General features: G+C 37.1%; 2 protein-coding genes across 3 annotated transcripts in view; one reads left to right on the plus strand and one right to left on the minus strand.

Annotated features, from left to right (window-relative positions):
• The window catches only part of MTBP (MDM2 binding protein), a 78,963-nt gene extending 70,263 nt beyond the window's left edge, over positions 1-8,700 (plus strand). The window contains exons 18-22 of one of the 2 annotated variants that reach the window (XM_033202737.1): positions 756-1,022; positions 3,069-3,318; positions 4,233-4,346; positions 7,648-7,713; positions 8,362-8,700. In XM_033202737.1, the coding sequence (XP_033058628.1) occupies positions 756-1,022; positions 3,069-3,318; positions 4,233-4,346; positions 7,648-7,713; positions 8,362-8,400 (736 nt within the window). In that variant the 3' untranslated portion in view covers positions 8,401-8,700. Of the gene's footprint in view, positions 1-755; positions 1,023-3,068; positions 3,319-4,232; positions 4,347-7,647; positions 8,144-8,361 lie in introns of those variants that run through there. The other variant, XM_033202736.1, reaches the window with a different exon arrangement.
• Positions 8,701-20,660: 11,960 nt separating this feature from the next.
• The window catches only part of SNTB1 (syntrophin beta 1), a 300,877-nt gene continuing 295,596 nt past the window's right edge, over positions 20,661-25,941 (minus strand). Inside the window, exon 7 of the mRNA XM_033202739.1 lies at positions 20,661-23,861. Within this exon, the coding sequence (XP_033058630.1) occupies positions 23,769-23,861 (93 nt within the window). The 3' untranslated portion in view covers positions 20,661-23,768. The remainder of the gene's footprint in view (positions 23,862-25,941) is intronic.

The following is a 25,941-nucleotide window of genomic DNA, read 5'->3' on the forward strand; positions in this document are numbered from 1 at the left end:
TCACATATGTGAAGCCATTTGTGGTTTTTAAATGCAGTTGTAGAAAGGGAAGAAAGTGAAGAGTTTTCCAAGGTCACACAGCTCCTAGGTGATCTTCCTGATATCCTTGTTTGTTGTACTTAACAACCTAGGATTTCTTTGAGTCCAGAAGCATTCACTGAGCTAACATTTCATTGATGCCCTGAATCAGATTCAGCTAGAAACCACATGCACAGACAGCCGAAGTGTTTGAAGGAAAATCTGTCAATCAGTTAATAAGGTGGGAACTGAGTTTCAAAGAAAAAATTTGAAATGTTCTGAGCTGTTTGGTGAGCCAGTTTAGAATGCCTTTATACCCTTTTAATCTTTGTATTGAGAATAAACTTGCCCTTTCTAACAGAAGACAGCAGTTCATGTTGTCATGTATCAGCCATGCTGAGAAATCAGAGGTTGGCAGAGTTTTAAAAAGCATTAAAACAGCAACTGTATTATTTTGAAAATAAGCCAAAGGATTAACTTAATCTGTTGCCCAGAAACACAAGTGAAAGAGAAATCAGATTGTACTTCACATTTTTTAATCTTTTGCCATGTCATGTAGCAAACTAGAAGAAAATTGAACTTGGGAGGGAAATAGGCCAGCCACTCAACCTTCCAGCAATTATTAGGAAATTAATCAAGAACTCTCAAAGTAAATGTCCTGCTATTTTCTAATTGAAAGGGGAAAGTCTGTTGCTCTCATGGAGGTTTACATTTTAATGCTCTTTCACTCATTTTAGATATTGCTTGGACGACCGAAAAGCTTTGGAAAGAGATGGAGGATTTTCTGAACTTCAGTCTCGTCTTATTCGTTATGAAACTCAAACCACCTGCACCAGAGAAAGTTTTCCAGTACCTACTGTGTTGAGCCCTCTTCCATCTCCTGCAGTTTCCTCAGAACCTGGAAGTGTCCCTGACGGAGAAGTTTTACAAAATGAACTTCGAACTGAAGTATCCCGATTGAAACGGAGATCTAAAGATCTGAATTGCCTTTATCCCAGAAAAAGGTGTTATATTACATGCACATAAATAGTATCTCGACAGAAAGTATTTTAGTCTCTAGAGGATATTTTATATTAGTCTTTCAGATTAATTTCTTCATGGCAAGAAGTTTCTTTTATGAGCTGTTGATGATTTTGCTTATAAGTTATAAAAAATGGTTTAGAAAAAAAAACAGTTTCTTGCTTTATATGCTGATATACCGTCCATTAGCACAATGGATTGTAAAGTTTTTAAGCTGTGGAACAGTGGAGATTTCATCCCATAGATTAAGCTGCTGAGCTGGTCTGTTGAAGAGACTGTTTGGGGATGGGAGTTCTCCCGTTAGCTCTTCCTTCCCTTTCCCCTCAGATTCCTGCCTGCATTGTTCCCTTGAGCAAGAGATTTCATGAGGTACCATTTTTAAAACACCTGTTACATATAAAATATAGCTTTTTTTTTTTTTTTTTGAGACAGAGTCTTGCTTTGTCGCCCAGGCTGGAGTGCAGTGGCCGGATCTCGGCTCACTGCAAGCTCCGCCTCCCGGGTTTACGCCATTCTCCTGTCTCAGCCTCCGGAGTAGCTGGGACTACAGGCGCCCGCCACCTCGCCCGGCTAGTTTTTTGTGTTTTTTTAGTAGAAAAATATAGCTTTAAACGCTACATAATGATATAATATATGAAACTTTTCTGGATGCGTTTTTTTGCTAACTAAATAAAATGTCCAGATACCTGAACAGAAGTTAGAAGTTTATGTAGTGAACACTAATTTCTATTGAATTGATGTTATCTTTAGAACCTTTGTCAAACTTAGGTTCTTGGCATCTAAAGCAAGGCTTGAATTCTTATTGTATTTAATTAAACCTTGCAAAAAGTGTAAACTATATGAAAATATAACTTTCAGATCTTTTTTTGAATAGTTTAAAAAGTTAGAATACTGTTACCCTGATATGGAAGAACCCAGTCGTTTTTGTGAGGACTTTATAAATTCGTGGTACTTTTTATACCTGATAAAGCTAACGAGCCATGGTAACATTTGGGGTACTATATTTATAGCCGTATTTCTTATTTCTGACCTGTGGCTAATAAAAATATATGTGTTCCTAAAAGGAAAGTACACTGTGGCCTCTGGGTCAGCAGAATTGAGGGCTGTAAGACCCTATCTTGTAAAGAGAAAAATTTGGGTCTTGTCGGGAACAAATGTAAACATTTTAGGAAGATTGAAGTATGAGCCAGTTTTGTAGTTTATTTGTATTTGTTTTAACACTATTATTTATTTTGCAAGGGAGTTCCATGGGTATAAGAAGATACAGGTTGTGGTGTTTCTGTTCAAATTATCTTAACAGAAAAGTATAAGTGTTTAACAGATTAGTATTACATCTATAAATAGCAGCACTCTTGGCATGCATAGCTGATTTATTTGAGAAATTGTAAATTAGAGGATGAGAGAGAGTATAGCTAACTAGATAGATAGATAGATAGATAGATAGATAGATAATTACTTATAGTTACTTTCTCTATTAGCCAAAATCCTAGTTTGCTGTTCATTACCTTATATGTTTTAGTTACTCATCTAAAGAACTAAGGAGCCAGGCGCGGTGGCTCAAGCCTGTAATCCCAGCACTTTGGGAGGCCGAGACGGGTGAATCACCAGGTCAGGAGATCAAGACCATCCTGGCTAACATGGTGAAACCCCGTCTCTACTAAAAAATACAAAAAAAAAAAAAAAACTAGCCAGGCGAGGTGGCAGGCACCTGTAGTCCCAGCTACTCGGGAGGCTGAGGCAGGAGAATGGCATGAATCTGGGAGGCGGAGCTTGCAGTGAGCTGAGATCCGGACGCTGCACTCCAGCCTGGGTGACAGAGCAAGACTCTGTCTCAAAAAAAAAAAAAAGAACTAAGGAACAACTTTATAATATGATGTTTATTGCTGACTTAAGGCAGTAATAGCAATAAACTTTGTTTGCTTTTCTTGAATTTATGTCATAATGGATATAGTGGTAACATTTAAGATAGGAAGTGAACTTCGATGTTGATTTGCTTAATCTACGTTCTTGATTTTTTTCCCCTACTGTAGACTTGTGAAATCTGAAGGTTCAGAGTCTCTTCTTTCTCAGACAAGTGGTAACAGTAATCACCATCATCATCATGTAACATCCAGAAAGCCACAAACAGAGCGGTCCTTACCAATTACTTGTCCGTTGGTTCCAGTTCCTAGCTGTGAAACTCCAAAACTTGCTATGAAGACCAGTTCAGGTCAAAAAAGTGTGCATGAATCAAAAACATCAAGGCAAATTAAGGAATCAAGATCACAGAAACACACACGGGTAAAGATTTATTTCCCATTTTTCTTAGTTCTACATGGGAAGTCTTTTTAAATTTGATTAAAATATATGTCTAAAAAAATTTATGAATGAAATGAAACGATGTCTAGATCTAGAATTCACTGGTGTAAGAAGGATGATAGGAAAATAGGTGGGGATATAAATGAAACAAGATTAGCCACAGATTAATCATACTTGAAGCTGGTTAAAAGATATATCAAGATAGAAGTTTGTTATAAAATATTCTCTGTGTGTCAAATATTCTCTACTTTTCTATGCTTGAAATTTTCCATAATAAAAAATAAATATATGCTTACATATCCCTGCTGTGTATAACTTTAACACTCAGATTTCAATTCAGAACTCATGATTTGAGTTCGTTTCTTTTTTTTTTTTTTTTTTTGAGACGGAGTCTCACTCTGTCACCCAGCCTGGAGTGCTGTGGCCAGATCTCAGCTCACTGCAAGCTCCGCCTCCCGGGTTCACGCCATTCTCCTGCCTCAGCCTCCCGGGTAGCTGGGACTACAGGCGCCGCCACCTCGCCCGGCTAGTTTTTTGTAGTTTTTAGTAGAGACGGGGTTTCACCATGTTAGCCAGGATGGTCTCGATCTCCTGACCTCGTGATCCGCCCGTCTCGGCCTCCCAAAGTGCTGGGATTACAGGCTTGAGCCACCGCGCCCGGCCTTGAGTTCGTTTCTTAAGACACTCTAGTCATTTCCTGCTAACATTTTATTCCTGTGACACTTCTGACCATGTAAATGTTAGATATCTTTTTTTCTCATTTTGTCTTAATGAATATGTCTGTCTTTTAGCACAGCAAAATGATTGTGTAATTCACAGGATTGAACTCTAAAGCTGAAATAATAGGTTTGTTGCTTTTCTAAGAAATATTAGTCATATGTTATGTTCTGTTCAAGATACTGAAAGAAGTAGTTACTGAAACCCTGAAGAGACACAGTATTACCGAGACTCATGAATGTTTCACTGCATGCAGCCAGCGTCTCTTTGAAATCTCTAAGTTCTATCTAAAGGTACAGTATCTTCTCTACTAATGGCAAAATTTAGTTCATGTTCTAATGTTCCTGTTTGACATAAAAAAAAAAGTTTGAGTATTTTTTATACTGAGAGGATATACTTGCCAGATTTATTAGATGATGGAGATAGAAAAATTGAAGCCAAAATACTTTATATTTGATTTGATTTGAGTTCTCATATATAGAAAGCTACATTTTAACCAATATCCTGTTTCCCCTAACATGTGCTTGACTTACAGGTAATAAGCTTCAAAACATGTTTAATTATTAATTTTTTAATACAATTGGCCCTCCATGTCTGTGAGTTCTACATCCATGGGTTCCACATCCATGGATTAACTGCAAATTGAAAATGTTCTGGAAAAAGAAAGGATGTTGCATCTGTACTGAACATGTCTAGATTTTTTAAAAAGTATATGGGAAAATGTGCATAGGTTATATGCAAATACTACACCATTTTATATAAGGGACTTGACTATCGGTGGATTTTGGTATTCTCAGTGGAATCATGGAATCAGTCCTTCGCAGAGACAAAAGGGATGACTGTGTAGTAAAAAGGCTACTGGACTAAATACCAAAACACTCAGTTTCCAATTTTGGATCCATTATCAGCTAGTTGTAAGACATTGGACACATCAGCCACTCAGATGATGGTTTTCTAAAGCTTAGACGATGTTAGATCATGTCCAGCCTTAAGAGTTTCTGACCTGAAGCAGTTATCTGTGGGTTCCTGGTTAAAACTGCAGGTTTATCACATATCCAAGAGAAAGGACAAGAAAAAACTAGAAATGTTTTTAATACATGTTGAACAATAACAAAAAAGCACATGGAAGCATGGTGTAAGAAAGTGAAAAGAGTTACAATCTAATTGGGTGCCTAGTGGAATACTAGTGAGAAGCATGTTAATTCCACAGAACCTGAGGTGCTCAGGATTTGAAGATACCAGGTATCAGGGAAAGCAGGGGCAAGGGTCCACATAGAAAGCAGGGGAGTTAAATAAAGATCTACAAAGTGACCTGGGGATTGTCCAACTTGCTCGGCATGCCCTTCTCCCACAATGTTAACTACAAGGTCTATCATGCATAGGTTTTTCCAGCCACCTCAGTGACAGTGCAGGAAATAGTAACTGGGGAAAATACTGGAAGGTGCAGTGGAAAAGCCAAATGGCCATCTTGTCACTCTACCTTGTAAAGAAACCAGTGACAATCTCTGCACAGAGCTTCCAGTCAGATTTTTAGTGTCTCACTTTTAAATATGACTAGACAGCCACAGATTAGCAGGCTTTGAGGAAAGCTTCTAATACAATTGATGCCAAAACATAAAGGAATAAAGGGAACTCTGAAGAAGCAGGAAGTTGAAGAAAACTTCATAAAAACTATAATTCTCATAGAAGGTAATCGCATCCATAAAACTAGAACAGGATGCTGTTTCCAAAAAAAGCATAAAACATGAAAGCTCCATAAAATTAATAATATGATAAAATCAATTAGATGGAAAGGCTGAACAGTTGAGATGAAAAAAATTTATCAGAAATTAGAATCAAATGACAAAAACATTGAATCCGGGATAAGAAAATTGAAGGATTAATACAGAAGATCCAAAATGCTAATAATATGAATTTTACATTTTGTGAACAAAAAAATCTTCTCTACTTTATTCCCAAAGTTTAGAAGAGAGAAACTTGTTCAAAAATGTAACAAACTTTTCCAGGACTGGACACAAGCCTCCTAGCTTGTTCAAACCAATGAATGAAAATTCTTGAGTGAGTCACATAATTGTGGAATTTCACACTTCTTAGCATGGAGAGAACATTTTCTAAAAGCTTCCCAGGAGATAATCTAGTTTATATATCGTAAATCAATAATCAGAATGGCGTTGGACTTCTCCACAGTAACACTGTATGCTAGAAGATAGTAGAAAAGTATCTTCAAATTCTGAGGGATGTATATTTCTAGAATTAAAAAAAGAAAAAAGAAAAGAAACTTCTGAGGGAAAGCGACTTACCTAGTATTCTATATCCAGTCTGGAATGCAGGCCGGTATGAGGATTTAATGAAGATACACTGAAACATGGAATATCTGAAAAAGAATTTGTTTTACCCTTTTGAGGAATCTGCTAGACAATGAAGTTCAACAGAACAAGGGACTAAATCACGAAACAAAATAAAAACTAATCTAAAATGGAAAAGACAAGTCCTAATAGTGCCAGGCCTAGGCAGCAACTAGAACACATTAGAGGGGGCCATGGGAGAAAGATCTCCAGGTTTAAAAAATTTAATTAAAAAGACCAAAAGCAGAAAGGAAGCTGAACTGAGAGATTATCTCGTATACTTCAGGGCTTGAAAAAACTTGGCTGTACATTTAGCCCCTTGATTGCCAGTATTTAGGGACGAAAAACCCAGAATTATATACATGGAAAGCTGAGCAAATGAAAAAAGCTAACGGTAGTTAACAGGATAAATAGAATATTGGAAGAAAGATAAATTATAACCATAATACATTAATTAGCACACAATTGAAAGTATTTACATAGATACAATAGTGCAAACACTGCCTATTTACTAATCAAAAATTGTGGTACAACTGTTCTTGAAAGGAAGAGTAGGAAGGTTTTGTGTACAAGACCTGAATCCATGACTGATCTCCCTAACATCAGTAGTCTCTGTCTAAAAGTGTTTAATCACCAAGTAGCAACATAAGCATAGTAGTTAGAAACATTAAGGTATAAATAAGGGAAAAACCTGAAAGAATTGAAAGTGCTGCCTTTATGGAGCGTAACTTGGAAGTACAACAGATAACTGCTTCTTATCTTTTTAAATACAGTTCAGTTTCTTTTACTTTGTAATTTGATATAATCACTAAATTTTTAAAAGTGAGACATCAGTTTCCTTTTGTATGTCATTCTTCTTTATGATGGAGTCAAATAGCCAAAATGAAGAAAAAATATCTTTTACCTGATAAATAAATACAAACCATATGTTTGTTTCTTGAGTAATGCAGCATTAGTGGATGCTCACGGTGGAGGGTGGGAGTTATTTTAGGTCAGTTCTGTTGGGAATAGGAGATGAGAGTGAGATGGACTTATGTGTATGTGTATGTATTTTGGTTAGAGTATTTTGATATTTCAGAATGGAACTAAATTATAATCTAGTACTTAGATTTTTTTTTTATAGTCTGTCCCTAATCACATTGATACTTGTAGAATGACTTAGGATAATCTCAAGTGTATTTAATAATAATGAGTTGTTCTTTGTAATTTAATGTGCATATTGTAAAATGCTATATTTTATTATGTTTAGGATCTTAAAACTTCAAGAGGTCTATTTGAAGAAATGAAGAAAACAGCAAACAACAATGCTGTACAGGTAAAGTTATTCCCAAGAAACTATATTCAATTAAATTGGTATTTTATTTCAGGGTTGCTCTGATGCCATTATATATGCAGCAATAATTAGTTACTGGTCTTTTTCAACTCTGTCCCTGTGAAAACTCTTTAAGAAACTTAATAATAGGCTTATATAGGCTGAGTATTTTATAGTATTTAATAGGTTAGTCTGTCAACAAAAGAGTTTCCAAAGTGATGCTAAGAAAGCAAAAGAAAAAATAAATTATCTGACGTGCTGGAAAAACCAATCCATTTTTGGTTAGCTATTTTCAAAGTATAGTTTATTTGATTGACCATTTGAAACATATTTTCATATAAAGGTGAGAAAATGGAGCAGAATCTTCATTTCATTCAGTGAGGACAATATTATACTCAGTATTGAAAGTCCAACAAAAATGTTCTTCTATTACTGTTATGCCCAGACCGTTTATTGTACTGGGCCCAGGACTGAGGAATGTGCCTGATTTCTTTCATTACAAAATAAAATGTGTTTTTTAGTATAAGATTTCAGTATCTTCCTTTTTATTTTAACTTTTCTACCATGTTCTTTTGAAGTTTTTACAGTGTATTTTTCTATTACTTGTATTTTCAATAGAAATCTACTATAATCATATTTTTCTCCTCCTAGGTGATTGAATGGGTATTAGAAAAGACAACCAAGAAATGATACAGAATCATTCTTTTTAAGACAATTATAAATTGGATGGAGCTATTATTTGCTACTTTTTTAAGTTTGAAAATTATAAACAAATTTTAAACTTTATTCAAAGAATAGATGTTATATTTCTAAACATTTCATGAATATATATTCTATATTTGTATAGTTTTGGAGATGCTACATAAATGTATTTTTAATTAGATACATATTTTGTAGTGTTACTATATTTTAATGTTACAGTTATTTTTACATGTTTTAAAATGTTTACTCTTAGTTATTTAATTATTACAATAAACAATTTTTTTTTTTACTTTTTGGAATTCATGTCTTTGTTGTTAGGTGTACTAACTTAGGCCGTGCATTTCTTAGATATAAGATACTGCCAATGGCTTTTCCCATGTGTTCCAACAACATAGTTTATTGGACTGCTCCCGATTTAGAGAGTATTGGCAAAAAAAATCCACACAGGCCTCAGTCCTGGAGCCACCATTGTTGGGCTATTAATGTTTATTTGGTAACAAAAATTAAGAAACAAGATAAATTGTGAAAATAAGGCATAATGAAAATGACACTAAGTACAGTCTCCCAGGAAAAAAAGTATCTTTTCCCGTGGTAGAAAATTTGGAAAATGCAGAAAATACAAAGAAGAATGAAAAATAATTACCAACATCCCCCCCTACTGTCTAGATATAACTGCTGTATTTTAAAAATATATGTAATTATTTTTTAAATATTTTCAAAATTGGAATCATATAATATGTTGTTATGCATATGTGTGTGTTGTGTGTATTAATTTATAACCTGCTTTTCACATAATATCTTGTGAATTTATGTCATTATTTTAATAACTGCCTAATACAGATGAGCCACAGTTTGTTTAACCCCCCATTATTGGATGTAAAGATTCCGTTTTTCCCTGTAACACATAAAACTTGAATGAATCTTCCCAGTATGTCACTATTTTCCTAGTATACTTTTTTAGGAGGGGAATTTGTGGGTCTTAAGCTCTTTTGTAAATATTTTTAATTGCCCTCCTGAAAGACCAATATGTACTCCCATCAGCAGAGTCCCCATTTCCTTTTTTGATAACCGAAAATAGTAAGGGTGAATTTTTTTTAAACATGTTGGCATCTCTCTAATTGTTTATTTCTAGCTTTTGCCCATTTTTATTTTGAACTGTTTTTGACTTTTTCTTACTTGTTTATACATGTTCTTATATATCAAGGATATTGGCCCTTTGTCTTTTTGTTTATAGTATTCTGAGATTTTTAGTTTTTATGTAATCAAATCTGCCATCTTTATAGTTTCTTCCAACTAAAGAAATGTGCTTATCACATATGCTTTGCTTGCCTATGTTGAATTCAAAGTGAATGCTTTCAAGAAGCATTTCTACGGTTCCATGAAATTGCTGATTTGAAATGTTCCTTTTTGTCTGAATTGTTCACTATCATAGGAATTGCAAGAGTGAGCCAATATTCGAAGATTCTATTAGGTTAGCAAAATTGTCTTTTGAAATGTTGTACCATGGCTGGGCATAGTGACTCATACCTGTAATCCCAGCACTTTGGGAGGTTGAGGCAGGAGGATTGCTTGAGGCTAGGAGTTTGAGACCAGCCTGAGCAACATAGTGAAACCCTATCTCTAAAAAAAATAAATTAGCCGCACATGGTGGCACATACCTGTAGCTACTTAGGAGGGGTCTTAAGCTACTTAGGAGGCAGAAGTGGGAGGATTGCTCGATCCTAGAAAGTCGAGGCTATAGTGAGCCATGATTTCACCACTATACTGCAGCCTGTGAGAAAGATCAAGACCCTATCTCAAAAGGAAAAAAATGCTGTACCAACAGGCGTTTTTAAATATAAATTTATTTAGTCACATTAATAAACATTTATAATATAAGAGGAGCCAGTTGGTTTTAAAGTACAACAGATTAGATCAGGCAATTTGAAAACATTCCTAGGGACACAGTAATGGTCATAGGAAAGAAAAACTCTCATAATCTCAATTTGCTGTTCTAAAAATGGGGTAAATGATGCTGACTTCACAGGGATCACGAAAAGATGATAATCATGGCTAACATTTGTTGAGCACTATGTGACAGACATTATCTTAATCATTTTACATTATCTCATTGCAGCCATATTAGGTAGCTATTTCCCATTTTATAGATAAGAAATTAAATGTCATATCCAGGATCACATAGCTCAGCAACTACAGAGCCAAAATGAGAACTTGTATTTCTTGAACCACACTGCTTATCCAAACATAGGATCTCTGCAAGTATTTGGTGTATCCATTTTTTTTGTTTTTATTCTTTTCTTCCAAGGATCCTGGTTTTCTGCCGTACTTAATAATATACATTAAAACAAGTTTGAAGATAACCTGTAAGCCTGGTACCATTTAAAATATTTCTTTTTGTAAATATGCTGGATAAACTTTTGTAATGCTGCTTGAAATTTAGCATATGTAAATTATGTCAGTTAACCTGATTGAAAGCAAAAGTATAAATGAAAAAACTAAATTGATGTAACCACTTATTAAAAGGACATACGATAGCCAAATAACTTTGTAACAAAAGAACAAAGTTGGGAGACTTGTTTCTTTGCTTCAAGACTTACTATAAAGTTACAGTAATGAAGACAATTTGCTATTGGAATTAGAATAAGCATATAGGTCAATGGGACAGAATAAAAGCTTATAGGTATGCCTATATATCAAACTTGTCATTGAAGGAAAAAAGGTCTTTTAAAAAGTTGAACTTGAATAAGGGAATATCCAGCCATATGGAAAAATAAGTTACCTTCAACCATAACCTCCTACCATTTGCAACTATTCGTGTGATGTGGATCATAATTTTATATTTAAAGTCCAAAACCATAAAACCTATAGAAGAAAACATAGAAAAATCTTCATCACTCTTGGAATAGAACAAGGATTTCTTTGAAAGGACACAAAAAGTACAAACCATAAAATTAAAAAAAATAAATTTTACTTCAAAATCTAAAAGCTGCTCTTGGAAAGGCACCACTAGGAGAGTGAAAATGTAACCCACAGACTGGGAGAAATTATTTGCAATGCATATATCTGACAAAGGATTTTTATCTAGATTATGTGAAGCACATTTACAGCTTAATGATAAGACATAATCCAATTTTTAAAAAATGGGCAAAATATTTGAAAAAAAATTTCACACAAGAGGACACAGGAATGGCAATAAGCACATGAAAAGATGCTCAACATCATCAGTCATCAAAGGAATGCAAACTAAAACCATCATAAGATGCCTCTAAACACCAACTAGAATGAATACAGTTTTGAAACAGACTATACCATGTCTTGGCGACTATATGATGCATTTGGAAATCTCTTTTTATTTGTGGGTGGGGGTGGAAGAGGGTCTTGCTCTGTTGCCTAGGCTGGAGTGCAGTGGCAGGATCACAGCTCACTGGAGCCTTGACCTCCTTGGCTCAAACAATTCCAAGTAGCTTCCTGGGTAGCTGGGATTATAGGCAAGCACTGCCTTGCCTGTACTTTTTTCTTTCTTTCTTTCTTTTTTTTTTTTTTGTAGAGATGTGGTCTTGATATGTTGCCTAGGCTGGTCTTGAACTCCTGGCCTCAAGCAGTCCTCCTGCCTCAGCCTCCCAAAGTGCTGGGATTACAAACATTAACCACCTCAACCATTTGAGGCCATTTGTTTGGGAAACAGGGAGTCACTGGGCCCAGGTAGCTCAGATGTGTTACGTAGTGGTGGTACATTTAGCAAACTGTTGCCTAAATAGCCCAGAAAAGAGAAATTCTACCTAATGGACTCATGGATCTAATTAAGGATATTTCCAGACAGTGTTGGAAGTATCAACGGCCATTTATTTGTTTAGCTGAATATGATAAGGTACAGGAAAAGATAAACGAATTTCAAGAAATGTTCAGTTTTCTAGCGGAATTTAGAGGAGATATGAAGGGCTTAGGATATTCTGGGTTGGAAAATAAAATTATTTTCCACTTTCAGTATCTCCAACGGCAAAAAATTTTCTAAGTCAGAAATAGCCTCAGAAAAAGAATCAAGCCAAAGGTGTGACTATATAATCCTCTATTAAGACATTTGAAATACTTAATGATTTAAAAGTAGACCCTCTCAGCTAGACAAAAGGGCTTCTAAGAATCTAAAGGGTAGTGTTTCACAGCACCTGACACTGTCAATAAAGAGAGACCTGTTGTGAAAAGAATGGTGGGTCTGGCTGTCATCAATAGATTAGACTATAACTTGATACACAGAAAACCCATAAAGTCTCTTTTAGTTGAAATGTAATCATATACACTAGACTTCACTCTTGAAAGTGTATAATTCAGTGGTTTTAGTACACTCACAAAGTGTGCAGTCATCACCGACATCTAATTCCAGAACATTTCATCACTCCAAATGGAAACCCTGTATCTGTTAGTGGTATTTCTTATTTTTCTTTCCGCCATTCCCTAGCAACCACTAATCTACTTTTTTTTCCCTTCAGCTTTAATGAGGTATAATTAACAAATTAAAATTGTACATATTCAAAGTGTACAACATGATGATTTGATATACATATACATTGTGAAACGATTACCACAATCTGACATATCCATCTACCCATCTGACATTGGGGGGTGTGTGTGTGTGTGTGTGTTTGTGTGTGGGGGAGGCGGTGAGGACATTGGTCATTAATCTGCTTTCTGTCCCTATGGATTTGCCTATTCTAGGACATTTCATATAAATTGACTCATACAGTATATGTAATACATGGCCTTTTGTGTCTGGCTTCTTTGACTTAGCATAAGGTTTTTGAAGTTCGTGTTGTAACATGTATCAGTTCTTCATCCCTTTTTTATAGCTGAATAATATATGAATCTGCTACATTTTGTTTATCCATTTATCAGTTGATGGACATTTGGGTTGATTCCTTTTTTGGTATTATTAATAATGCTATGAATATTTGCATACAAGTTTGCACATGAGCAAATGTTTTCTGTTATCTTGGGTTTATATGCCTAAGAGTGGAATTGCTGGGATATATGGTGACTCCATGGCTAAGTTTTTGAGAAAATGACAGACTGTTTTCCAAAGTAGCTATACCACTTGACATTCCCACCAGCAGTGGATGAGGGTTCTGGTTTCTCCACATTTTGCCAGCACTCGTCTTTTTTCACAAGAGAATGATATGAAGTAGTATCTCACTGTGATTTTGATTTGCATGTACCTGATAACTAATGATGTTAAGCATCTTTTCATGTGTTTTCTGGCCACTTACATATCTTATTTGAAGAAATGTTCAGTCAGATCTTTTGACCATTCTTTAATTGGGTTATTTGTCTTTTATTGAATTGTAAGACTTCTTTATATATTCTGGATTCTAGTTTCCAATCGGATATACGATTTGCAAATATTTACTCCCATTCTGTGAGTTTTTTACTTTTTAGTTTAGCTCCTGAATTTGTCTGTGACCCATTTTGACTTAATTTTTGACTTAATTTTTGTATAGACTTAATTTTGTGAAGGGATATAGCTTCTTTCCTTTGCATATAGACATCCTGTTGTTCCAGCACTATTTAGTGAAGAGTATTCTTTCCCCACTGAATTTTCTTGGCACCAGAAATCTAAGAAAATTGTAAGAAAATTGTATCAAACTGAAAAGAGACTTCCAAATTTCAGTGGACAAGAAGCAGGATAAGAAAACTAATCAGTTGCATCCTTGGACTACAGTAAGTCCTCAAGTCATCAGTAGGTTCTTGGAAACTGCAACTTTAAGCAAAATCACATACAGAAGATCTTGAATAAAGTCATCCAATCCTAGTTGGATTTCAGAATTACTGTGAACTAGTGACTAGTCCCATCTCTTGCAGTTATCCTGTCTCTGCCTCACCATTGTATTTTGGATGTATGGAAGGCAGTTAACTTTGTTTCTGTAGGTCACGATATTGTAGGTTTTAAGAAGCCACACCCTAAGAGAGTTATCCCTACCAGATGATCATGAAATATTGACTTTAGCCTGTATTAATTATTTTTCATGTGGAATGAATGAAAATAATTGTGTCCAGAGGGTAAAATATGGTCAAATATAGCCACAAAGCTTTGAGCTCCTCTCACCAAGAGATGGAATCTGTTCCCCTAGTCCTTGCATCTGAGCTGCCAATGTGACTTTGTTTGACCGGTAGAATGTGGCATAAATGACATGCTGTGAGCTGGAACCTAGGCCTTGAGGACCTCGTAGCTTCTCTTTTGCTCCTGTAGAACCTCATCCTGCGTATAAGGGGGCCACGTGAGAGAACTAGTCTAGCCTATAAGAAGGTGAGAGGCCATATGGAAGAGAACAGAGGTTCCCTGACAGCCACGCCAGCTGCCAGGCATGTGAGTGAGGCATCTGGGATCTTCAGCCTAGCACATGCTCCAGATAAATACAGCCACATGAGTGAGCCCAGGCAAAACCAGTAAAGAGCTGCCCAGGCAACCCTCAAAATAATGAGAAATAATATGTTGCAGTGTTCTAAGCCACTAGGTTGTGAGGTAGCTTGTTGTACATAAACATTAGCTTCCACTCACATCCAAAAATTCATTGAGAGGCCAAGTGCAAGAAAGAAAGTTTCAAAAACTTCATTTATTAAGGCCTTAGTTTGAAGGCCATAGTTGAAGATAAATGAAATTGCTTACTTTTTGGGCTGCATTTCCCTTTTTCATGAGACCCAGAAAACTTGCAGAGGAAGAAGTTCCTTACTCTCTTGTGCAGGTGAGAATTAGGAAGCAGGAGAGCTACAATTCATTAATGAAGCATTATTCTTAGTATTTCCTGGAATTGCCTTTGAGTTCTTGGAAGTAAATAGGCTTTATTCATCCAAATAATTATACAGGAAAGTTGCTGAAAATATCACCGGCTTTGTTTCTTGTGAAGAACAACGTTTTCTTTCAACATTCCCAGGCCCTGGTCCAAGCCAAGGCAGAATCACAGCCGTGAGAGCAGGAGTGTCTCCACCTCTGAGATCAGAGTCAGCGGGAGGGGCTTTATCCATGGGATGCCTTTTCCTGACCACGCTGCCAACAGGCAATGGATGGTCTGATTGTGTGTCAGTTTCCCATCCTGCCTCTTGTCCCCATAGGGCTTTCTTATTTTTCACCATCTCCCGCCTCTACCCAGCTCTTCTTGCTGTGACACTGAGCAATGTTCCCCCTGTGGACTCTTACACTCTTCCAAGAAAAAGCCTCATTTATGTAGAAGGAAAAAAATAATAGAGAATAAAAGTCCAAAAGAGAGGTTCCTGCGGCTTTTCTGTTATCATTCAAATGTGATTCCATACTCTCCTTGGACATGGTTCAGTCATTTTAATGAGGTATTAGACTTGCTTCCCCCAGTGAAATCAAATTTAGTGTAATTTAGAGGACTGTAGGTGACATGATAATTGATTTCTGGTCACATATTCAAATAGTTCTATTATTCAGGATTTTATAGACAGGTTAAATATATTATTCATCATATCGGAACATTAGTCATAAAAAAGAACCTTTTTTAAAAGGGAATTTTGAAATGCACAGTTAAGAAGTTCATGTAATCTAGAAGGGTATTAAGGTCATACCCATCATCCCTAGTCCCATTTCTCAGCAGTAACTGATAGTAAGAGGCCTTTTTAAATGTATCTTTCCAGACATTTTAATACACGTACAAGCATATTATATGTGTCCATTGTTTCTCAACTAATCAGGCCCAAACACCCCTTCTATAAGCAGTACTTTTAATGTCTCCTTCGCTGTCACAAGGTGGAATTCATAAATAATGGTCTTAGGCCAAGCTTCCTAGAAAGCAAAATCTGAGGCAAGGATTTGTGCTGCTGCTTTATTTGTGAGACACGGAGATGATGAAAAAAAGGGGGGAAAAGGCAGGGAAGGCAGGAAAGCAAGGCAAGGTGACATTAGTGCTCATGAGTCCCAGAGAGACACAGTCAACCACTAAGTCAGCATCTTCTCAGTCACATGGGATGTCTCTCAGGATAGAGGGTGTACAGAGAAAGCATGCCTCACACAAGTACATAAAAAGAGGAAGAAGAGGCCGGGTGCAGTGGGTCACGCCTGTAATGTCATTACTTTGGGAGGCCGAGGGAGGCAGATCACTTGAGGTCAGGAGTTTGAGACCAGCCTGGCCAACATGGTGAAACCCTGTGTCTATTAAAAAACACACACACAAAAATTAGGTGGGGGTGGTGGCGTCTGCCTGTAATCCCAGCTACCTGGGAGGCTGAGCAGGAGAATAGCTTGAACTTAAGAGGTGAAAGAGTGCAATGACCTGAGATTGCACCACTGCACTCCAGCCTGGGTGACAGAGTGAGATTCTGGTCTCAAAAAAAAAAAGAGGAAGAAGAGGATTATTTATTTGTGCTGGCTCCTCCTTGTTACTGACTCCTGTTTGACCCCACAAAGATTTAAATCCCCTATAGTTCTGCCTTGCTCAGGTTATGACCCAGCAGCTGCTCTGGAATCCAGCTCCTGTGCCCTGCAGTGTGCTGTCCATCCAAGTCTGGAATTGATGATAGAACTCAGAAATTGAAGTATGTGTCTCCTTTGCCTGGCTGCCTGGCAGCCACCAAACAGAGATGGAAGGGGAGGCAACATTTCCAGGCAAGCAATTGGTTGGCTCTAAGTGGCTAAACACTTAGGTCAAGCAGACCCAGCTATGGTGGTGCCTAAGGTTGGGTAAACAGCTGGAAGTTTAGGAGACGCCATGATGGCACTGAAGGAATCTGAGGATATACATAGGATGTGTCCTATACAGTAATCTAACCTATACATACTTAGGCTCTTAAAAATTGCTATCTCTTAACCATAAGGTAAAATTATTGGAAAAGCAAAGTAATTATAATAAAACAGTGTGCATTTCAATATGGAGATGCTGGAGTATGACTACACTAAAAGACAAAATGAAGTAGTCAGATGTTTGAGTTTCTCACCAATTAGCCATGACTGAAGTGATGCTAAGTCAGTTGTTTGTAACTCAAGTACCACACAGACTTGTTTTTATAAAATGTTAATACCTTTTGATAATGACCTGAGCAAAACGAAACATAATCTTTTTTTCATATATATGGTAGTTGCATAGCTAGAAAAGTCAGAATATATTGAATCTGTCAGAATGTTTTCATACATAAAAGGTAGTCAGGGTCTAGGCTTGGATTATCAAATAGGTTTTTCACCAACACAAATAACCCAGGACACTCAAAAATTGTGTGGGAAATGGTACCACTGGATGTAGGGCTGTCATTAGCATTATATCTATGAACTCTGGGTCGTGTTCATTAAATGCCAATAATGTGCCACCTTCCCCCAGTTACTGTGACAGCCAAATAGCATTACCACAGACTTCCAGAATGCCCCCATGGGGTATGTGGAGGGTGTACTTTGACTCTTCTGGAGAGCCATTTAAAAACACAAAAGATGGGAGATATGCACCTCGCAGAGCTCGCACTTAGAGATTTTGTCCGTATTAGCACTTAAAGATGGACCATTCTTTTTAACAGTTGCAGAATGTTCAAGCATACCTCTGTGCAAGGATTTATTTAGCTAGTGATGGTCACATTGACTTTTTCAATGGTCTTATTGCAAGCAACGCTGCAGAGATGATCTTTAGACAGTCGCCTTTGTGCACTCATACAGTTATATCTCTAGAGTAAATTCCCACAAGTCAAAAGGTACATATATTTTTAAATTTGTGTAGATATTGCCAAATTGCCCTCTCAATTATTCCAAGATATCTTACCACTAAGTATTTTAGAAGGTTTTAATCTTGGTAACTGTAGTTCTTTAAAGATGAAAATGAACTTTAAATGCTCTATTGAAAACTATTTTCAGATCCTTTTATATTACTTAGTAGTTTCCAGCCTTGACTTGTCTTTTTATATAGGATGTTCACGTGGACAGGAAATTGGACTTCTAGTATTTTCTAGGGTAGAACCATGGTCATGACTGAAAGTTAGGCAGATAGAAATTTGTTTTGTTTTGTTTTGTTTTAAAGATGGAGTCTCGCTATTTTATCCAGGCTGGTCTCAAACTCTCAAACTCCTGGCCTCAAGTGATCCTCTGACCTAACGTTTTCTTTCAACATTCCCAGGCCATGGTCTAAGCCAAGGCAGAATCACAGCCATGAGGCCAAGCATGAGAGCAGGAGTGTCTCCACCTCTGAGATCAGGGTCAGCGGGAGGGGCTTTGTCCATGGGATGCCTTTTCCTGACCACGCTTCCAACAGGCAATGGATGGTCTGATTGTGTGTCAGTTTCCTATCCTGCCTCTTGTCCCCATAGGGCTTTCTTATTTTTCACCATCTCCCGCTTCTGCCACAAGTTTTGGCTCTAACAATGTAAGAACTTTCAAACATCTCTACCCATCCAGCAAGGGAATGACCTACCTGGGGAGATGAGGTACTTCTCTCCCATACCTGGAAATTTTCAATTTCAGGCTGGATGAATAATTTCAGGGGATGTTCAGGAAGAGATTCCTGAGTTTAATGGAATATTGTACAAGGTCAGTGTTTACAAACAGGTAGTACCTGGGCCATAGTGTATGTGTGGGATGACTTTAAGTGGTACAAATTTTAAAAAGTTTTAATTGGTTTATATTCAAAAAGTTTCAATTGGTTTATATTCATTTTTATATGTATATACAATGTTGCTACATTACTAGCAAATCATATACCTTAAGTTAGTACTGTTGAAATAATAGGGTAAAGAAAACTTTTTACAGTTTGAATCTTCTGGAAACATCAAAGAACGACTGTCCTTGCCATCCACACTACAACAAAAACTTCGGGACCTTGAGCTTTAGGTTCATGGTCTTGCAACTGAGAAGGGTCCCGCCACACTTTTGGAACTGTGCACCCATTGGAACCCCTGAGAGACCATCAAGCTTCAGGTGATCATACAACAAAGGCTCCAGCCAGTTCCAGGTGAAGACATCGCCCCTGGCCGTCAAGAAACTACCCTGCCTCCACTAGATAGAGCAGCGCGAGAGTTCCGTGATTCGCAATAAGTAGAGACTACGCCTCAAGTCAGCATGAAGCAGTTACAGAAAAAAACACCATGGGTCCCTCTGCCTCCCGTAAAGATTTATGAGGATCACATCTTTAAGTGGAGAGATGAGTCTAGAGGCAGGGAACGTAAGGCTAATTCACAGTTCAGCTATAACAGGAAATAGCCTCTCCATAGGGCACACACCTTGTAACTTTACTTCATCCTCTTCATTTACATAGGGCGTACCCCAAGTAGAGGGTATTTAAACTCACAAAAACTCTGTAACAGAGCCTTTGACTCCCTATGCTCAGGCCTACACTGTGGAGTGTACTTTCGTTTTCAATGAAGCCCGTCATTCCTTCAAAAAAAAAAAAAAAAAAAGAAAGAATAAACTTTGGGCTAAAATATGGTTGATAGCCTCTAAGATCTCTTCAAAATTGTGATTCTATGGTTCTAAATTTAATCTTAATATTACTAAAGTTTCAACTAGTAAAAAGACTTTGAAACCCCAGTCTATATTTATTACAAGCAACTTAAACACAAATCAAATGTTAGTACAACAGAGAAATTGTGTATTTGGAGCTTGGTGTATGTGTCAAATCCCATGAAAACTTAGTTAAAAATGGGAGCCCTAAGCCCTAGGTGAAGACCCATCCTGAAACTATATTCAACTTAATAATTTGGGGACAATATTAATATTCTAGGGATCTGTTAAACTTTGCTGCAATGGGAAAAAGAAAAAACACTTTTTTTTGTTTGTTTGTTTCCGAGATGGAGTCTTGCTCTTGTCACCTAGGCTGGAGTGCAATGGCATGATCTCGGCTCCCTGCAACCTCCGCTTCCTTGGTTCAAGCAATTCTCCTGCCTCAGCCTCCTGAGTAGCTGGGATTATAGGCATATGCCACCAGGCCTGGCTAATTTTTGCATTTTTAGGAGAGACAGGGTTTCATCATGTTGGCCAGGCTGGTCTCAAACTCCTGACCTCAGGTGATCTGCCCGCCTCGGCCTCCCAAAGTGCTGGGATTACAGGCGTGAGCCACCGTGCCCGGCCAAACCTATATATTTTTAAATGAATTCAGAAAAGTAAAAATAAGTGAACACACAAACATGTTGCTGGTGGCATCCCCCTTATCCTTCAGCACTTGATGGAAGAGAATAGCAAGACTTGCCTCCCATGCTTTTCTATGAGTATTGTAAAACCACTGTCCAGGTCACCCTATTGTATATTTAGAATATAATATAAACTTCTGCACTGGAAATCAGAGGTGAATATTTATTTAATTCATATATAAATTTTGCATAATATTCATGGTGCTATAAATATAGGCACTTTTTTTTTTAAGTCCAGATACATCCAAAAATTACCCTCACTGTAGCCTCCTACTGCAATCCCCTCAAGATGGAATAGCTAACGTGTTTGTAAAACAGGAGCCAGAAAGGCCCTGCCCATTAATTTTAAAACTTTCCGACCATCAAAACCACTCTTTCCTGCTTCAACCAAGCAGAGTCAACAAGGAACATGTGTTTTCAGAGTTTTAATTGCACTAGTTGATGAATTAAGTAAATGCCTCTGCCTGGGTAGTTTGTAATAGGTTTATGGTTTGGTTTCTCCTACTTAGTTCAAGTAAGAGAAAGAAAAACCAATATCTATATTCCTATTGGCCTTCTTTAAATCCCTATGAGATGGCTTAAAAGGATGTCACCGCACCAGGGGACTCAACCACATCTACTGACAAATAGGCAGCTTCCCATAAAGTACAGATTAAAACATCATTCATTTATATTGGTTTTCATTTGGGGACAAACATTGTAAATTTAATAATTCATGGGATTGAGCACAGAGCAAATTGGACAAAAACAAATTCCTCAAAATGACTTGGTTGATTCATTGACTGTACCCAAGCATGATCCAGACTTACGAGTTTGTGTCATACACACCAGCACACATCAGGCAAGAGTAAAATCTATAGTGTAAAGTCACTATAACTTGAATTCAAAATGAGAAAAAAATGAATATTGGAAATCGATTCATTAGAGCCTCTCTATTATGATACATTTTAACTTGGGGGGAAAAATGATTCATATATACAATTATCTTAGTCAAATTTTCTATTTCTTGCTAATAACATTTTAATTTACTCCAGAAAATGCATTAATTTTATTCAAATATATTTTCCTAAAATATAAATAAGTAAATGTTTATAAATGTAGAGAATGTAGTTTCCATTGACCTCCACGCAGATATTAATCAGTCCAAAACTTAAGTGATAAGGAAATCATATTTGTAATTATGATCATTTTAATTTGTCTATAAATATATAATAGAATCTTGGCAACTTAATTATGAACAGTTAACTCATACTTCATGTAGAACCGAGCACCTTAGATTACATATTGTTGAATTTAACTATTGGCATTAATATATGTATTTTAATATGTTATTTACAATACACAATTATAATTCTCTTGTATAACATTACATTCCAGTGATCCTGAAAATATATAGTGAAAGTGCAATATAATTTACAAATGCATCAAAGCTTTTCTATGGTATTCAAGCTGGGACTTGACTTTTCAGCATTTGAAAATAGAAACAAACAAAAAGTCAATATCCTAAAGGTGTGTTTTCTGAAGCATTAAAAAAACAAAAAACAAAACCCACTAGCTTCACAAGATGCTCCGTTAGAAAGGAGTCCCGCAGGTAAGTGTGAGGAATGGCTCACCAGATTTCCCCTTGAAGAATCACAATGAACTTTAAAATCTTCAAGGAGGCAATTGTGAAATCTGTTTAATATTTTTCAGCTCAGTATTTAGTAAAGTGTATTAACAAACCACTATCTCCCCCCAGCAAAACACCACTCAGTCAAGCCCCTTGGAACTAGCGTCATGTGATATATTCTTTGGGGAAATGCTGATTTAAAATAAAACTTTGCAATTCAATAAACAAATATGTCTGAGTGAGTAAAATCGTGTTCCTTTAACACGGTTTCACTTTTTGAAGCTCTTTGCATGGGTATTTGTTAACATATGATTCTTAAAAACACACAGGTCTAACAATAGATGTCTGTCTGTGTAAACTACAGGAAAAGTGTTAGAAATGTTTATAGAGATCCTAGAGCTCATTTTCAAGGTTTGAGAAAAGTGACTTCAAAATCAATAGGTGTTATTTTTAGTGAATTTGATTTGAAAGATAAAAGCAAAAGCATTAAATCAGTAATGTGCTATATAATGTCTGAAAATATTCCTGTAGAAAAATATCAGGTCATTATATTATTTCCCTGGAATTCTGAAAGGACTGCAGATACTATCAATAGATTTGATTATAGCACTCAGTCTATATGTAAAACCCAGCATTGTCCAGAATTAAATGAGGCTGCTCTAGTACTTGCTTGAAAATGCATGCATACAAGCACAGGCAAAAACAAGGGTCAATAAGTTGCTTAGTATTTCCACTGAAAACCATGAAATGGGGATAATTAGTTAACTCCAACAATGTGAGTTGTTTTATATGTGTATCAGATGACAATCTTTTCTGAAAAAATACCCATAATTCACTCTCTATAAATAAAGCTGTAATTCTTGGCTACAAGACAGCAGATCTTGGTGTGAGTGTAGTCCCAGAATTAATAATCCTTTGTGCATACAACTCTTTAGCAAAGCTTACCAATTTAAGCAGTCTACTTTGGCTCAGATTCTACTAGCTTACAGCTCAGATCAGTATCTGATGCTTTATTTAATTTCTGCTCAGTATATGCTAATGGGGACACTTTGGAATCATTCTACACTATTGAAAGATAATTCGTGTTTAAAAAGTAACAGCTGCTTCATACTTAAATAGAAGGTGGGTTTCTATTTGAAATATATTTCTTTTCCTACAAGTGAAAGTCAACTCAGCAAGAATTAGGAAATAAATCACAATAAAAAAAGGGATCATTGTTACTGGGCGTAGGGGGCTAGGAGAAGTAGGTAAAAATGTCCATTTCTCAACTATATGGGCCTTGCGTACCTGGTGAACCAGTTACCTAGGAACTGGGATGATTAAGATCTGCACATGCTGTTCTAATGGTCATGTCATTGTTGTCATTATTTCAAAGCTAGGCTGTGTGTTGCCCGTCACCTCACCTCTTTAACCTTGTACTGTTCTAAAAAGTTTTACTCTGATACTTCTCATGGTACTTTCGCAGGGTATCCCTTGTAGTTGCTGAAACTGATAGAGGAGTCTGGGACAGTTACATATGACTCTTGAGAGCTAAAGCTGACTGTAGCACGCTCCATCTGGTGCACTGCTCACTACAGATGGTGTCTGATGTCACGTTCTCTGGTGGCATCGCAGCCCTTCTTTTCTTAAAGGCAAGTCGCCCCTGTCTTCAGGCCACCAAGCCCAGTCTTGTAATCTTAGCTGACAGGAAGGAATGAATGATGAAAACAATTGGCTTGGGGCAGGAATGAAGGTCCAGTTGCTGAAATTTAAAAAGAAGAGAGCATGAGCGATTTTAAATGAATGCTTGATGTAGATGAGTGATTTGCACATCAAATGAATCTATATGCACTTCCTGCTTTTAAGTGTTAACTGGAGCAATTATGCTCTAAAACCATTGCCCCTCAATGAGATAAAGGAACAACTCTTTGAACTTATTCCTTACAGCTCATGTATCTTTTTTCCAAAATAGGTCCTGTGAAATTTAGATATACCAATACCATAAATATTGATGTTGTCCTTCTTGACTAAGCCATTTATTTTTGGTACCACAATAGTGATATTTATTCATGTTGGATTTGATACAGTATGAAGCACTACTAAATTTCACATCTGAAGATTAGGTTTGAATCCTGGTTCTGATGCTTTTCAGACGTACCATCTTGGATAAGTCTCTTAAAATTTTTCTCAGTCCTACTAATTCACAGTCATTTGAGTATTAAAGGAGCTACTATATGTGAAACTTCCTCGTAAACTAAAACACAGAACCCATGCTAAGCAGCTGTGTTGTCACCATCCTCAGTCTTGAACTGTTAAGCACGTATGCCACATCTCTGGGAAGGCACCATCTGAAGTCTTATGCCTCTTGATGTGTTCCTTGAGAACCTGGCACACGCAAGACATACAGTCTGAGCAGGAGAGTCCTTCAGAAGTTGAATTTTATCACCTGACCTAATTTAGGGAAATTGGGAGAGTTGTTCTCAATTCTCTTCTGCTGTCCCCAGTTTTGTTCTGATGATGACAATGTTGGAGAATCACAACCACCTGAGCATATGATAGCTCCCAAAGTTAAGGTGGTACTCATTATGAGCCAGGTACTGTGCTAAATATCTTCTATCCACTATCTTATTTCATTCTCACAGCATCCCGATGAGGAAGCTATTATTATCTCCATTTTTTTACATAGGGAAACTAAGATTCAGGGAAGTGATGAAACTTTCTGAAATATAGATCTTACAGTAAATGAAAAGCGTGGACTCAAATGTAAGTCTGTCTAATGCCAAAGCCAGGGCTTAACCACAACATTCTATGTCACTAACACAGAAGGAAACTTTTGAAAGAGACATTAAAGATTAGCTACTTCAATCCGTGTATTTTATGGATGGGAGACTGAGATAGAAAGCAATGAAAGGACTTTCCCAAGAGAGTTGGTGAGTTTGTTGCAGACTCAGAAAGAGAACCCAGGTCCTGACCCTCAGTTTATTGCATTTCCTACAGCTCATCTCTGCTCCCTTCTCCCTCCACACTGGAAAGGTCTGTGGCCCACCTCCAGGATTGCTTAAACATACACAGGGGGTAGAGGGGAAGGAGGCTGTGTCTGAATTTGAGCTTGTCAACTAATGTACTGGCAGTAAAAATCAGTTCTTCCTAAATCTTCCAAGTCAGGCTGTAATTACAGGCAGAAAGGCTGAAATTTAGACATAAGTGATTTTCCTCCTGGGCAAAAATAGCCTTCAATTTTTAAGCCAAGGATAAAGCAGGAGACTGATTCTTGTTCTTTTCCACTTTGCTAGAGAGTAGTCACCTTTAGGAAAAAGCACATGATGGCTGATTGACAGAGCAGCAACTGAATCAGAAATATTTAGTAAAATGGACTTTCAAGTCACTACTTTATTTCCAAGTGGGTGCCTCACACTGAACCTACTGATTGAAACATACAAACAAACATTTGATAAAAATTCTGTAGATCGGCCAGGCGCGGTGGCTCAAGCCTGTAATCCCAGCACTTTGGGAGGCCGAGACGGGCAGATCACGAGGTCAGGAGATCGAGACCATCCTGGCTAACATGGTGAAACCCCGTCTCTACTAAAAATACAAAAAAAAATTAGCCGGGCGAGGTGGCGGGCGCCTGTAGTCCCAGCTACTTGGGAGACTGAGGCAGGAGAATGGCGTGAACCCGGGAGGCGGAGCTTGCAGTGAGCTGAGATCCGGCCACTGCACTCCAGCCCGGGCGACAGAGCGAGACTCCGCCTCAAAAAAAAAAAAAAAAAAATTCTGTAGATCCATTTTAAAAGTTAGAAAAATGCTTGGCTAGAAATAACTCTCAGAGAGTGAATGACAGC

Source organism: Trachypithecus francoisi, unplaced genomic scaffold (genome assembly GCF_009764315.1).
Source record: "Trachypithecus francoisi isolate TF-2019V2 unplaced genomic scaffold, Tfra_2.0 Lachesis_group7, whole genome shotgun sequence".
Lineage (NCBI taxonomy): Eukaryota > Metazoa > Chordata > Mammalia > Primates > Cercopithecidae > Trachypithecus > Trachypithecus francoisi.